General features: G+C 47.4%; 1 protein-coding gene across 1 annotated transcript in view; it reads right to left on the bottom strand.

Annotated features, from left to right (window-relative positions):
* The window catches only part of LOC142578976 (QRFP-like peptide receptor), an 813496-nt gene extending 800280 nt beyond the window's left edge, over positions 1–13216 (bottom strand). Inside the window, exon 1 of the mRNA XM_075688743.1 lies at positions 12449–13216. Coding sequence (XP_075544858.1) covers positions 12449–12803 — 355 coding nt within the window. The 5' untranslated portion in view covers positions 12804–13216. The remainder of the gene's footprint in view (positions 1–12448) is intronic.
* Between the last annotated feature and the right edge of the window lie 283 nt (positions 13217–13499).

The raw sequence follows: 13499 nt of genomic DNA, 5'->3' as shown, positions 1-13499 counted from the left end.
TGCTAGTCGGAAGCTTACAAGAGCGGAGAGAAAAAGATTGGAGGACGCTTAAGCTTTGCCTTCAAGAGTGGAACGCGATAGCGTTATCGCACCCCGTTCGCCCCGCCCACTCATTCGCTCGGCATGCTCTTGACGAGACAAAGGGGAGAAGCGGGCGAGTGGCGCGCCACCTGTCGGGGCAGCGTATTACATTGCGAGGAGGGGGTCTTCTGTGTTGGCCGCAAGATGGCTCTGCGCAGAAGAAATGTAGAAGAAGAGCGCAGAAGAAATGTAGCGGAAACGTACTTCGCTACCCGTTTAACTGCGACTTCTGTAATTTACATGCTCATAATCACCGATATACACCGCAGTATAACTTTCTACGGCACGTTTCTAAGGCAACACCGCATTCACTAGAGGCGCTTTTGTCCCGCTTTGAACCATCGAACTCATGGCTGAGTAGTAGCGTCTCCGTCTCGCACTCCGGAGACCCTGGTTCGATTCCCACCCAGCCCATCTTGCAACTTCTTTTTATTTATGAATTGCCTTCCGGGATTTTTCGCTCACGGCTGACGCCGACGACACCGACTTTTCTGCGACACGAGCTCCTTAACGCTGTCGCGTTAAAATACACCGTTACTGGAGTGTCTAGCAGTCGTCTTTGCCACTCAGAAGTTCCATCCATATCTGCATGGCCGCGCATTCACGATAGCGACTGACCATCCTTCACTATGCTCGCTCGTTGGGCTGCGCGACCCGTCTGGCCCGCTGGGCGTTGCGCCATAGAGAAAGGATTCAACAAGAGCGAACTCTGCTATAAAGCCCAGCGGCCGAATTGACTGCAGCATACAAGCCGCCGACATCAATACCTGAAACACACTTCCGGTTTCGGCTCTGGGCGCGCGCGTTTTGAACGCTATATCTGGAACGCGTTAAGCCGGCTGCGCTGATTGCCCCGGCATTCTTGTTCCTACTGCTGCTCACCCGCGCACGGTCTTGGTGCGGAGTCGTTTTATTATTAAGTACAAATGATTGCCAACGACCTTTACATGCCTCCATCGAATATGTACCACGTGCAATTTCATGAAGACGACGCAAGACGCCTTGTACCGGATATGAGGAAATGTTTGTTTTACTGTATATAAATGCTGGTTCCGGGCTTTTTGTGCATTCATCCAACGTTGTGGCACCAAGTAAGCAATGATAGTTCGCGTACGAAGCTCCACGGGACGACGTCAGCTGAAAAAATTATATTAGAAGCATGTGTCATTCTGACATTAACACCTTATAGGAATAATGTGCATAGAGGCGAAACATGCGAAAGTGGTGAATGGGCGGCATTAAAAACAAGAGCAATTCGCTTTTACATACATGGCGTAGAAAGTACCCAACTCATCACAAACAATACCGTACATATCACGCAAACATCCGATTTCCAAGCATGCCCCATTCCCGAGCCTCATTTCCTGCACTTTAGGAGCACAAATAAACTGGCGACTGCGCGTTTCCAAAAGAATTGCTTCAACCGACGCGATAGTACGCTACGTATACACAAAGGTGGCAACAATACAGGTTCTCAAACAGACCATGCTGGAAGCTCGCAGAATTCCTTCTACTCGAACTGAACACAAATGCTTGGCTGCCAAGCCTGTTCTCAGTCGCTCAGAAATCAGAATTTTCAGTCACAATTTCTAGGTGTTTGAGCTCCTAGGCATTATCTTCTGCGTGTTTTGCTTTACTGATCATTTACTACTCACCACTCTCCTAGTGAGATGAACTTCCTCGACACGACGGTCTACATAGAAAACGCGAAATTGAGAACGACACTTTACCGGAAGCCTACGGATAGCCAGCAATATTTAGACTACAACAGTCAGCACCCGCGACACTGCAAGCAAGGAATTTTCGTCGGACAAACCAAAGGAATAAGAAGAATCTCCAGCGAAGACCACGATTATATCCACCACCTAAATGACCTTAAAGCAACGCTAGCAGTAAGAAGCTATCCACAAGTTGCTCTCGATAGAGCTTATGATGTGGCGTCAAGAGTGGAGAGACAGTCGGAATTAGCGAACAAACAGCCTACACCAGAATCTGACAGACCGCCAGCCTTTATAACAAAACATTCTAATGCACTCCCAAACGTAAACGAAATCCTACGAAAATACCACCCAATATTATCAAGTAACGAGCATCTGAGAAAAGCGTTCTAGTATGTACCAAGGGTTACCTATCACCACAACAGGAACATTAAAGACATGTTAGTTCACGCGAAAGTCAGCCAACATCATTCCCCCCTAATAAAAGCATGTTGTAGCCCCAGGTGCAAAACCTGCAGGCACCTTCACAGTGACATTAAAATTAAATCACCGCAAACAGTTATACACACGAAGTCAAATCTAGCTTTACTTGTACAAGTTCAGATGTGATTTATATGCTTGAAAGTACCTTCTGTAAGGAACAATATATCTGTGAAACGGGACAATTAATGAACGTCTGATTAAACGGACATCGCGCGAACACAGCTAAAAAGCTTCCCAAAGCCGTCGCCGAGTATTTCAACGAAACAGGGCATTACTTTGATGAACTTAAACTCTACATCTTATAGTCAAACTTCCGTTCCGAACGAGAAAGAAAATAGAGAGAATCATACCTTATCCATAAATTCAAGACGTCGCAACCAATAGGCATAAACGTTTCAAAGGGAGCTTTAAAATCTATTCGCTATGCTAAATTTCTAGCTATAGGCAGCAACACTTAGCTTGGCTGCTTACTTTCTTTTTCTTTCTTTCTGTTTTTTTCTTCTATTTAATTATTTATGCCATTTCAGTATTTTCGTTTATTTTTTTTCTTCACGAGCACCGGTTTCTGCCGCTTCTTCTATTATCTCTTTCAGAGACACGATAGCCCACGACCACCAGCGAAACAGCAGAAGGGTGCTGTGCACGCCGTTTACACGTGATTGACAGACGGCCGAGTCATTGGCCTTGTGCACAGCACTCCGTTATTCTCAATTCTACACCCTCGCCAATAACACACCTTTGCTCCTTGCCGCACCCACCCTCCTTACGCCCTCTCTCTTTAGAAGAAACGGCGCCTTGAAGAAAACTCCACTTGTCGAAACGTTGGCTCCTTCCTTCACGTCGTTCTCGTTATGCTCACAATCTGCGTTAACACTCTTAGCAATTTTCTACAAGCGTGAGTATACGGAAAGAAGGTACATGTTGCTGAGCCATAAAAACAGTCACAATATTGTCCCACGACGATTAAGTGCACGCCAAAATAACTGTCACAACGGCTGAGCTGCTTTTCGCTACGTCACGACAGGAGCAGCGAGTGTGGCTCAAAATTATCCCAAAATGTAACAAAATGAATTACAATCATGTTGGGCGTCGGCGAAAGCGTCGCGTACTTGTCCCAATAAGATTCAGTACACGCGAAAAAGCTGCGTAACACGGCCGAGCTGCTTTTCGCTAACTGCGTCACAACACCAGGAGGGGCGAGCGCGCCCAAAAACTACCGAAGTTAGCAACAATGATGTGATATTCACAGAAAGTGCCACAAACATCTGTCAGTAGGAGTCTAACTCAAATTAACTGCGGCAGGACTGCTGAGCTGTTTTTCGCTAACCGTGTCACGAGTGTATAGGTTCCGTGCCGTAAGCCTAAATTGCTCGAAATGCGTCGCAGGCTGTCAAACAACACTTCTCACCTTGCCGTAGCCAATAGTGCAGTGGGGCCGTGTCGAAGTGCAGAAGGAACGCAAGAATACGCTGGGAGCCCAAAAATCCAGGCCAAATCCCAAAATATAAAGGAAAACTGGCAGATGGGTCGTCGAACAAGCCAACGCTCACACGCGCAGCCGTCCTCGCTCGCTTAGCCGGCGTGTCTGACGCATGCACTTGGCGCGTCATTGTCCTGTCGCTAGGTAACGTACGAAAAGTAAGTTACAAAGTATAACTTAATTTATAGGTACATATGTTTAGTTTTACCGGGAAAGAATAAAAAAATAAAACTAAAACAGTGGTAACTTCCTTTCAAATTCCTTTTTTTTTTCCCAATGCTTGCGGCAGCAAACGGTCGACATTAATACTGGCGTGACGTATTTCCTGCTGCCACCTTTCGCCGAGTGTCCCCTCTTGTTGAAATCCTTTCTCTATGGTCGCTACTTCAAGAGTACAGCTTTTCCATCGCCTAGAAAAGCGGACGATATCACACGGATGCTGATTGCCTATCCCACCTCCCTTCGGCGCACACTAAAGCTGACGATGAAGACTTCGATAACTACCGAGTTTCCATCTCTTCCGAGTTTCAAGACCTCAGTACCTTCGAGAGCGATAAACATTGCCACCCTATCTTGAAACCCCTGCGGACAGCTCATGTGAGTCAGCAAGAACAACGCCGTTTACTTTTCGTAATGGCTTGCTGAACAAAATATTACTCAGCTGATGGCCCTCCATTGCTCCTAATTGTGCCCGAAAATCTGAGCCCTGCGGTCCTTCGTACAATTCGTGACGATACTGACACGTGTACTTGTTTATCGGGTGACCGCGTTTTCGCCGTATAACAAATGTTATCGCTGCGCACGATGCGCCTGCATCTATCGGAAGTTTCTCGAATGTTGTCGATGGTTCTATCCGCTGTCTGTTGTCACAGAAACTTGTGTAATCTGATTTCATGTGTGCACGATGCGAACTGTGCAGTGCTTTCTGGAAGACACGCGAGCACCAGCGATTACTGTGGAACTTTCGATGACAAGTGTAAAAGCCGACGCGCTTGAGACGCTGCTCAGATTTTTGCCGATCGCCGACTGTGTTCGCAACTATCGTTCTTTGAGGGCACAGGTTCGTCCAATAAAACGCTATTTTCGTCATTCACAGTTTTGCTGCTCTATTCACAGTCACTACTAGTGACAATAACTAGTTTTTCACGAACACTGTTATCAAAGAATGCTTAAGAGCCATGCTTCCCTCGACGAGCCGTTCATTTGAGGGATCGCCAGCCGTTTGTGCGCAGGCGCGAGTAAGAGCGGGCGCGAGAGAGGAAATCTAGGTGCTTTGGCTCCTTGAATATATGACTCTGCCTAGGAACTACGGAGGAGGTTTGTTAGCGCGTGTTGCGGTCGAGTTTGTTTACACTCAGACGCTGGCTGCCAGCGCGGTAAAATAGGTGAAGCAGCGGGCACTGTCGCCCGATTTGGCGACCGCTGTGTCGGACAGACTGTCTCGCATCTGCGGCGCTCGTGCTAAGTCCGTCGTGGCAAATCATAGCTTTCTCGCGCCTTATGGCGATGTACCTTGTAAATAACATCACAGATCACAGGTTTCTCGCGCCTTACGGCGACATATACCTTGTAAATAACATCACGGATGCTTCTGTGGGAGCAGTAGCGACGGTAGTCGAGCCCGGGACGCATATAATAATCTAGAAGGCACAGCGCCTTAGCAGCCGCAGTTTAACGCAAGTGGCTGAAAGGCCGCCGGTGACGATGACTGACAACACCAGCCGCGCAGGCGCGAGAAAGTCTGTCCCACGTACCTTCAGAGGCAAAGTTCTGACTGGTGTTGCAGTAGTAGCGGGGCGCGGTAGTGCTGAACTTGGCGACACAAGTCGTCGGCTGGGTGTAATTATATTTATTCAGTCGTGTTTTTACTAATTGTAACAATGTTTCACTACTTCGCATTATTGGCGGCGCTTCCGGGACACCAAAGCGGCAACGGGGACACCAAAACTAGAACCCGGACGGGTCCGTGGACTGGGGCGCGCCAATGCCTGCGCGTGGGGTGTGTAAGATCGGCTGTCCGATATCGCGGACAGCCAATTTTATATGCGAACACCCCCTGGCACGCTTCGGCCTCCGCGGCCCCCACCCACAGGCCGCCATGCTTCCAGCTTTTATCCCCCCACTACCCCTTGGGTGCCCTAGAGATCCTGCGCCGCCGGCTTTATTATAACCTGAGGCGCTGTCTTGAGGCCTCCGTTTGCCGGTTACATGCGCCCTCCTGGAGTAGTGCTTGTAAAAATCCAGTCTATCGTCGCGTCGAAAAAAGCGATGACCCGCGACGTATACAACCCCAGTCATAACCTTGCACCTTCACACACAGCAATTACCAAATGGGGGCGCGCACTGCCTCACCGCACGGGCAGTGAGCGGCTGAGCGTAAGCAAACTCGACCGCACTGCGCAATGCCGGCATGTGTAGGGGACAAACGCACGCAACACGCGCTAAGAAACCTCCTCCGTAGTGCCTAGGCAGAGCCATATTCAAGGAGCTAAAGCCCCCAAATTTTCTCTCTCGCGCCCGCTCTTACTCGCGCCTGCGCACGAAGAACTGGCGATCCCTCAAATGAACATCTCGGCATATACTTCCGCATCGCCACCGTCGCGGTCGCGCCGAACTCGCCGCACTAGTTTTTCGCGAGCGCTGTTATCAAAGGACATTCTTCCCTCGCCCTCTTTATCCTCGGCGCAAGCGAGCAGCGGCGCGCAGCCGTTCCCCTGCCGTTCATAGCGGTTCCAAGTTTTTTTACGGAGACTGTACGCCGCCGTTGACCATGAAAATTGGGACGCCATCTTACCTTTTGTTACATACGCGTACAATACTGCCAAGTATGAAGTTATTGGATATGCGCCGTTCTTTCTGATTCCCGCACGCACTGCTCAGAGCTTTCTGGTCACTTGTCTTTTTTTTTTATTGAAATGAAAATAAAAGGAAGAGATGCTAGTCACCTTATAATGGTGACAGCTACTCCTTTTTTCATAGCGGAAGCAAGAATATAAAAAAAACGTGCAAGAAAATAAAATCCTTCAATCGCCCAAACTGTGTCGTGCTCAAGAAGCACGTCGACTGGCGCATCTTAGGGCTTTGTCCTAACAAGGCCACAACAAGAGTCGCTATGATGCCCGGCATATCCCCGTCAGCTTTACTACCGGTGACTGTTTGGTTGTGGACACCTGTTCGCAAAAAGGGATTGTACTGCAAGTTTCTCTCTACTTACTCTGGACCATTCTTTGTACTCACTCGCTTGAGTGATGTGAACTATGTTGTCGCAAAAGTGACGGCAAGTAATCGGCGTTGGCGCGCGACGCAAGTTGTTCACGTGGTCAGACTCAAGCAGTGCAATCACAGGTCCCTTTAGCTCGCTCAGCGAGATTCGGCTGGCCCCGGGCAAATTATCGCAGCACTGCGCGACTGAGGCAGAGAAAGAAGTAGAGTGTGCGCGCGTGATCTCGGGGTACTCTACGCCGGCTGGGCCTGGCCTGTGGCTTCCTCCTGGATCTCGTTTCACCGTGCAAATAAACATCTTTCGTAACAGTATTTAGCTTGCGCTTATTCGCCCTTGTGTGGCCCAGCAGCTCAAGTTGAAAATATTCTTGAGCATGTTCACTACGCCGTCTATGTAACGTGCAGGTAGGATATTATTGCACGTCATATTCATAGTTATTCATATGTGTTATTTTGCATAATGGGTAAGTCTTTCTTAATTTTTCCTGAAGCCCTGTGATAAATGACAGATCAAAACGTTCAAATTTGGAGAGCCCGGGCTCCACAATTCGTGTGCGGCGCGTTTTACTTTAGAAGAGCAAGTCACACGCAGAGTATAGTTATGGTGACTAGTACGGGTTTACCTTCGGACGCACTTTACACAAGATTGCCCCGCACATATACTTAGAGAAGCTTTTCACTGCAGCCTTTCAATCAGTCTGTTTCCGCGCCTGCGTCTTTGCGCGTGCCTATGCTTTTACCATTGTCACAGCGATTCGTTGGCGTTTTACCCGCCGTGGTTGCTCAGTGGCTATGGTGTTGGGCTGCTGGGCACGAGGTCGCGGGATCGAATCCCGGCCACGGCGGCCGCATTTCGATGGGGGCGAAATGCGAAAACACCCGTGTACTTAGATTTAGGTGCACGTTAAAGAACCCCAGGTGGTCAAAATTTCCGGAGTCCTCCACTACGGCGTGCCTCATAATCAGAAAGTGGTTTTGGCACGTAAAACCCCAAATATTATTATTATTCGTTGGCGTTTTTTCTTTTTTTTTTCTTCCTGCCGCCGGATGGCATGAAGTATTGTGTTCGGTCCATCATAGGAGATGAACATCACGAGCTTTATGCATCTACTGTTTGTGCATGGTTAGTCCGTCCGTTGCATTGGTGTGGCTACAGAGGAGTATCGCATCGGAGAGTGCTGCAATTTTCCTTCTTCGTAGCGCTGCACATGAAAGGCAGTACAAGGCATAGTGGTCAGCGTCGGCCAGTGCTGTTAATATATGGTTTAAGGAGCCAACATTCTATACGTACATATGTTTACTTTGTTTCTGAGGACGTTGCGTTCCAGCACGTCGCTCGTACCAATGCCAGGACGGTTAAATGAAACAGTCGAGCAATCAACGTGCTCCATATGTCGTGCAGCGGTGGTTAATAGCCGACGATAATAATTGCGCATGCACACACAAAAAACTCATGGTCAACGCATTTGCTAAATGGTTATATGTGTGTTTCTGAAATTTCACGCATATAAGAAATTACGACAGAGAGAATGTAAACAAACAACCTGTTTTATTTGGTTTCTTTTTATTTTTAGTGATATGTTTCATGTTGGTTTGGCATTGCATGAAACGTCCATCATTTTTTACGAAAAGTGGGAGCTTCAGCGTGCCATAGTTCCCGAAGAAAAAAGTGCCACTGATAGTTGTGTCGTTTTTGTAGATGGCACTGCTTGATTGATTCATTCATTAATTGATCTTCTTTATGAGAATATGCGCATAAAATTAATTTATTAATTGAAGAAGAGATAAAAATTGATAACACCTAGTCTGGCATAACTTACAGATAGCAAAGGATGTCATTCCTTCCTGTCTTTCGATTTCACTTTTTTCATGTTTCAGATAATGATTGAACAGAAGGACTGGCACCTTCCCCTTCATCCTCAGATGTGTATTCTTTAGCACTACGCGTCCTACTATCATCCAAAAAACAAGGTGAATACAGTTTGGCTACTGCAAGGCAGATGCACAGTTCACAGCGCGATTGGTATAGAGCCAGTATGAGAAAAATATATATGCAGATCCAACCCACATGTTGGAATCTGAGAGGCGAAGCTTTCGTGAAGCCGTTAAAGAAATGGCATGCAACTGATTATATTCTGCACAGTGTTTTGCCCTATGGCGATTACACGCATGCCAGTGAAGACGGCAAGATACGGAGAGCCCCTCCCCCCCAGGTGACCCACGTGACCGCGCTTCAAACGGTCTCCGAAATTGGCGTTGCTATGGCACTATCTAGGGCCCTCGCGCCTACTAGAGAGCACCGATCCTGGAGATAGTGCAATAGTAAACTTCCGTTTATTCTGTGAAAAACCGACCAAGCGGACGCGCCAAACCCCAAACACTAGGAAAGTAGACAGATAGGTTTGCTTTAGTAAATAAATTGTGTTCTTGATGACGTCTACATGCATATATATTTGTTTCGATGTGGATAGTCAAGTGCAATTTGCTTCATTACTTGGCAATCCCATATAAAACAAGGAACAAGGTCAGCATCCAGGACACCTTCAGGTGTAGTAAAGATGGTAGTGCTTTCCTTCGTTTGAGCTATTTGACAAGTGTGCAGCAGCACCCACGTTCAGAAAATTTCGGGAGGGTTTTTCAAGAAGGCTTCGCTTTAACACGAACAGAATTTTTTCCCGTATCAAAGTGCCTACTTCACTACTGCACTGCCGCTATTACACTATGCTTTCTGCATAAGGCGTCGCCTGCTTTAGGAGATCACATTATGAAAATTCAGGTTGACTCTTGGCTCCGACCACATCGTTCCGGTCAGCACTGCACTCTCGCCCACTGGTTATTGGCCGATACCAGGAACGCTTGGTTTATTCATGGCGCATTGCGATCTGGCGTGCCTTTTATGGCAAGGTTATCGCTTCTTCCTCCACTTCATTTTACCCGCGGAGCCTATAAAAACGTTTACGGCCAGCATCCTCTCATATTATTTCCGCCGTTCTAATAGGGAGCGTTTGTTTCATTTGATATCGCATAACCCCCAACCGTCGGCTGTCTGCTGTCCAAAGATGTCACTATAAACTCCGCAATACAGGCCGTATACACGTTGCTGTGTTTCTTTTTCTTCAGTGAAGGTCTGCTTCGTCGCAGTGAATATCTGTCTATGTAGACTTTCCTCACGAAGATTAGTTAAAATAGAAAAAATTATATATATGTTCGAGACATTTCGCGTTGCGTTTATTTCATTTCTCTGAGTTCCTTCTACATCTACACTTGACAAGTGAAAGCGGTGCTACCGAAGCCGTTATATATCTTTTTGTTGACTCTTTCGAATTTTAGTATAGTGGTATAATTTACATATACAGCCTAATATCTTAATCTTTTGCAACACTACAGGGCTTCTGTAAACATGCCGCTTCCTCCGTAGGGGAAACGGCATGTTTACGTAATACGTGTCAGAAAAGCATCAGAAAATAAATTTGTATTTCACATAATTTTGTGTTTGAGTTGAGATGGCATATTAACAGACCTGAGAAAATTGGAAGTCTCGACAGGCGGAATATGCGTAAAGTGGTATTTGCAGTTTGTTGCCTTAGGGAGAAAGACATTCTTCGCAAGATATAAAAATTGCTGTCAATGCCATTCCGAAGAGTTCTCAATCGCGGGATCGAATCCCGGCCGCGGTGGCCGGGATTCGGCCGGGATGGGGGCGAAATGCGAAAACGCCCGCGTACTTAGAATTAGGTGCACGTTAAAGAAGCCCAGGTGGTCCAAATTTCCGGAGTCCCCCACTACGACGTGCTTCATAATCAGATAGTGGTTTTGGCATGTAACCCCACAATTAAATTTAATTAAAACTCGGCTTGGCGGTCCCTACGTGGGACTAGCCTGGTAGCGCGAGGTCGTCCCTGCGTCTTCTCTTGACCTAAATAAAATTCTTTCAGTCACTCACTTGTTATACGCGATTAGTTAAGTCGTTCGAAGGGGCACATCGGCACAACCGAATCATAAACAAGTTGTAGCTGGGCTTGAATGACACCAAAGACACGCACAACGGCAAGAGAGAGAGAGACAAATTAATTAATAATTGATCGATAAATAGAGATGCTCACTCCTCGAATAAGGGGCTGGATACGCAATAATTCTTACGCTTTTAGAGAAAATAATTCATTTTGATCATAGAAATCAATCTTAGGAGAACTTTGGCAAAGTATCAACGCAACGTTGTATACACGGAATGTACAATCTCTAAAAAATGAAGAGTACATTGAGTATAGGTACAACGGAGATTTGAGACACTCCATACGCTTAGTACATCACTGCAAAACACTTTCATAATTATGTATGTTGTTTAACGGCACCTTCCAAATGCTCTGGGCCTGAATTTCGCTCGCAGCCAATACGAGAACAAGCATCTTCCCCCAACCCTGCTCCTCTTTGGGACAGGGAACAAATTGGGAACTCAAAGTCTTGTTTGTTCTATGAGAGCGTTTAGTTTAGCTTGTCAACATTTATATCAGTTACCAACAGTCCACGAGGCCGACCGAGTGGTGTAAAAATTCCGAAATGTTTGGCACATGGTGAAATATTTATCTTAGCAAAATGGAGCCAAGGTTGACTGTAACACGCATCCCTGTCAAACAAATCCCGTGCGTTGCAGACATCACACTTGGCACAGGTTACCCATTTTTTGCAGCGCAGAAAAGGTAAAATTTCTCTATCGTTATCCGTCCGGAATTCTAATAGAATTGTCAATTGCTTTTTTTTCTCAAACGTTTATCATCTTTGGCTGCCGCTGCGTCAAATAAACGCTACATGCGCAAAGCGAACTTCCTGGCGTTCCGTGCGAACTAGTCAATTAAGCTCAAAACTAAGAATGTTTACACGTAAGTGCAACTTCGTCAAACTTTGTTTTGTAATTAAATCTTTCTCTCCACAACAAAATAAAAGGTTGCATTATCAGTCGTTTGATTCACTTTGTTGAATTTGTACATTCCTTGTTTCCCATTAACTGCGCCCGTGCAGACGGCCCGGTCACTGTTCCTGACAGGGCAGTTTACGCGGACGCGGGTACGCCGTACATGTTGAACGCGTCGTGTCGTTTTGAGTGGTGCAGAAGAAAAAACGCACACACAGTCATTAGTGTTCCTCCTACTGGGTCAAGAGCGAGAAAGTTGCTACTTTGTCTCTTCGCTACGCTCATACATAAGCAGACGCTAGCGACAGGCAAAAACAATAATAAAAGGACATGCCGCCGTGTGCACGCAGAAAGCATACGTCCTATACGCGCAAAGGGCAGCATGTCAGGTTAACATTCGTACAAAAAGTTCAGCTTCCTGTTTTTAGTCACAGAGCGCTCAGATGCCTTTTCTTAATAGTCTACGCTCTTCAGCAGCCAACCCCCGCACTGAAGCTCGGGTTCACTTGACCGTCATCGCGAAAACGAGTGATGTAAACTGAGAACGATGCTCACTCTTTGCGAAGCCCTCGAAGCGGCACATGAAGGATCCGAGCACGTAGAATGTGGACAGGCTGTTGACGAAGTGCACCCACATGCAGAAGATGCATATGAGTGTGTCGGCGACGGCGAGGTTGAGCAGGTAGTAGTTTATGGTGGTGCGCATCACGCGGTTGGTCACCACGGTCACTATGACCGCGAAGTTGCCCACCAGTGCGGCCACGATGGTAACTAGGTAGACACTCATCTTTAGGTACTCTTTCCACGTGAACGTCGAGTCCAGCTCGTCCAAATCCAGGAAAGAGGTGTTGCTGAAATTGAACACGTCCATAGGCTCCGCCCACAGGTCCACAGAGCAGTTGGACTCCATCAGGTCGAAGCCCCGCGTCACGGGCAACTACTGTCCTGACCACGAAATGACGCCGCCACGAACGACTTCACGGGCCTCTACTAGTTCTGCTGCTGCAGCTCAGGACAGAACGTTCCTGGGAAGCAGCCAGAAGCACCACTAACACGTGCGCGGAGGAGGTGTACCAACACAGCCAGTTCAAATCGCTTGCCACGATACCTGACCTCTGATAAATGGGAACAACGCGCGAAATTTCTTTTTGCCCACTTCGCGTATCTTCTTTCTCTCTGTTTCCGCGTTCTATGCCGCGTCGTCTATCCCTGACCACGCTTCCCTATCTCACGTTTCAAATGATCGTACGACGCGTCGTCATCGGTAACGCATGCGTGCAGCGAGCGCTACTGTCATCGCTTTACCGAAGAGTCGCGCGCGACTTAAAAAAAAAGTTTCACCAATCACTGATCAAAGTAGTCGCGCTTCTTATCATAAAAGCGGTGGCTCAAGCATGAGCAGAACGCGGCAACGGAGGGCCAAAGAGAGACAGCCAGTGGCAGCGAGAAACGCGTTCAATTCCCGAGTGGGGTGGAATAGTTTCGGCAGAAACTTTTGCGGACGCCTTACTCGCAGAAGTCTCGACGAGGAGTGAAGCGACTCGGGCCGGTGCTCCGGTGCGCTTTGCTGAAACACCCGCGCCCGCGCCGGACTTGCGGAGCGAGG

This window comes from Dermacentor variabilis, chromosome 1 (assembly GCF_050947875.1).
Source record: "Dermacentor variabilis isolate Ectoservices chromosome 1, ASM5094787v1, whole genome shotgun sequence".
Lineage (NCBI taxonomy): Eukaryota > Metazoa > Arthropoda > Arachnida > Ixodida > Ixodidae > Dermacentor > Dermacentor variabilis.
This window is presented reverse-complemented; position numbering and strand designations above follow the sequence as displayed.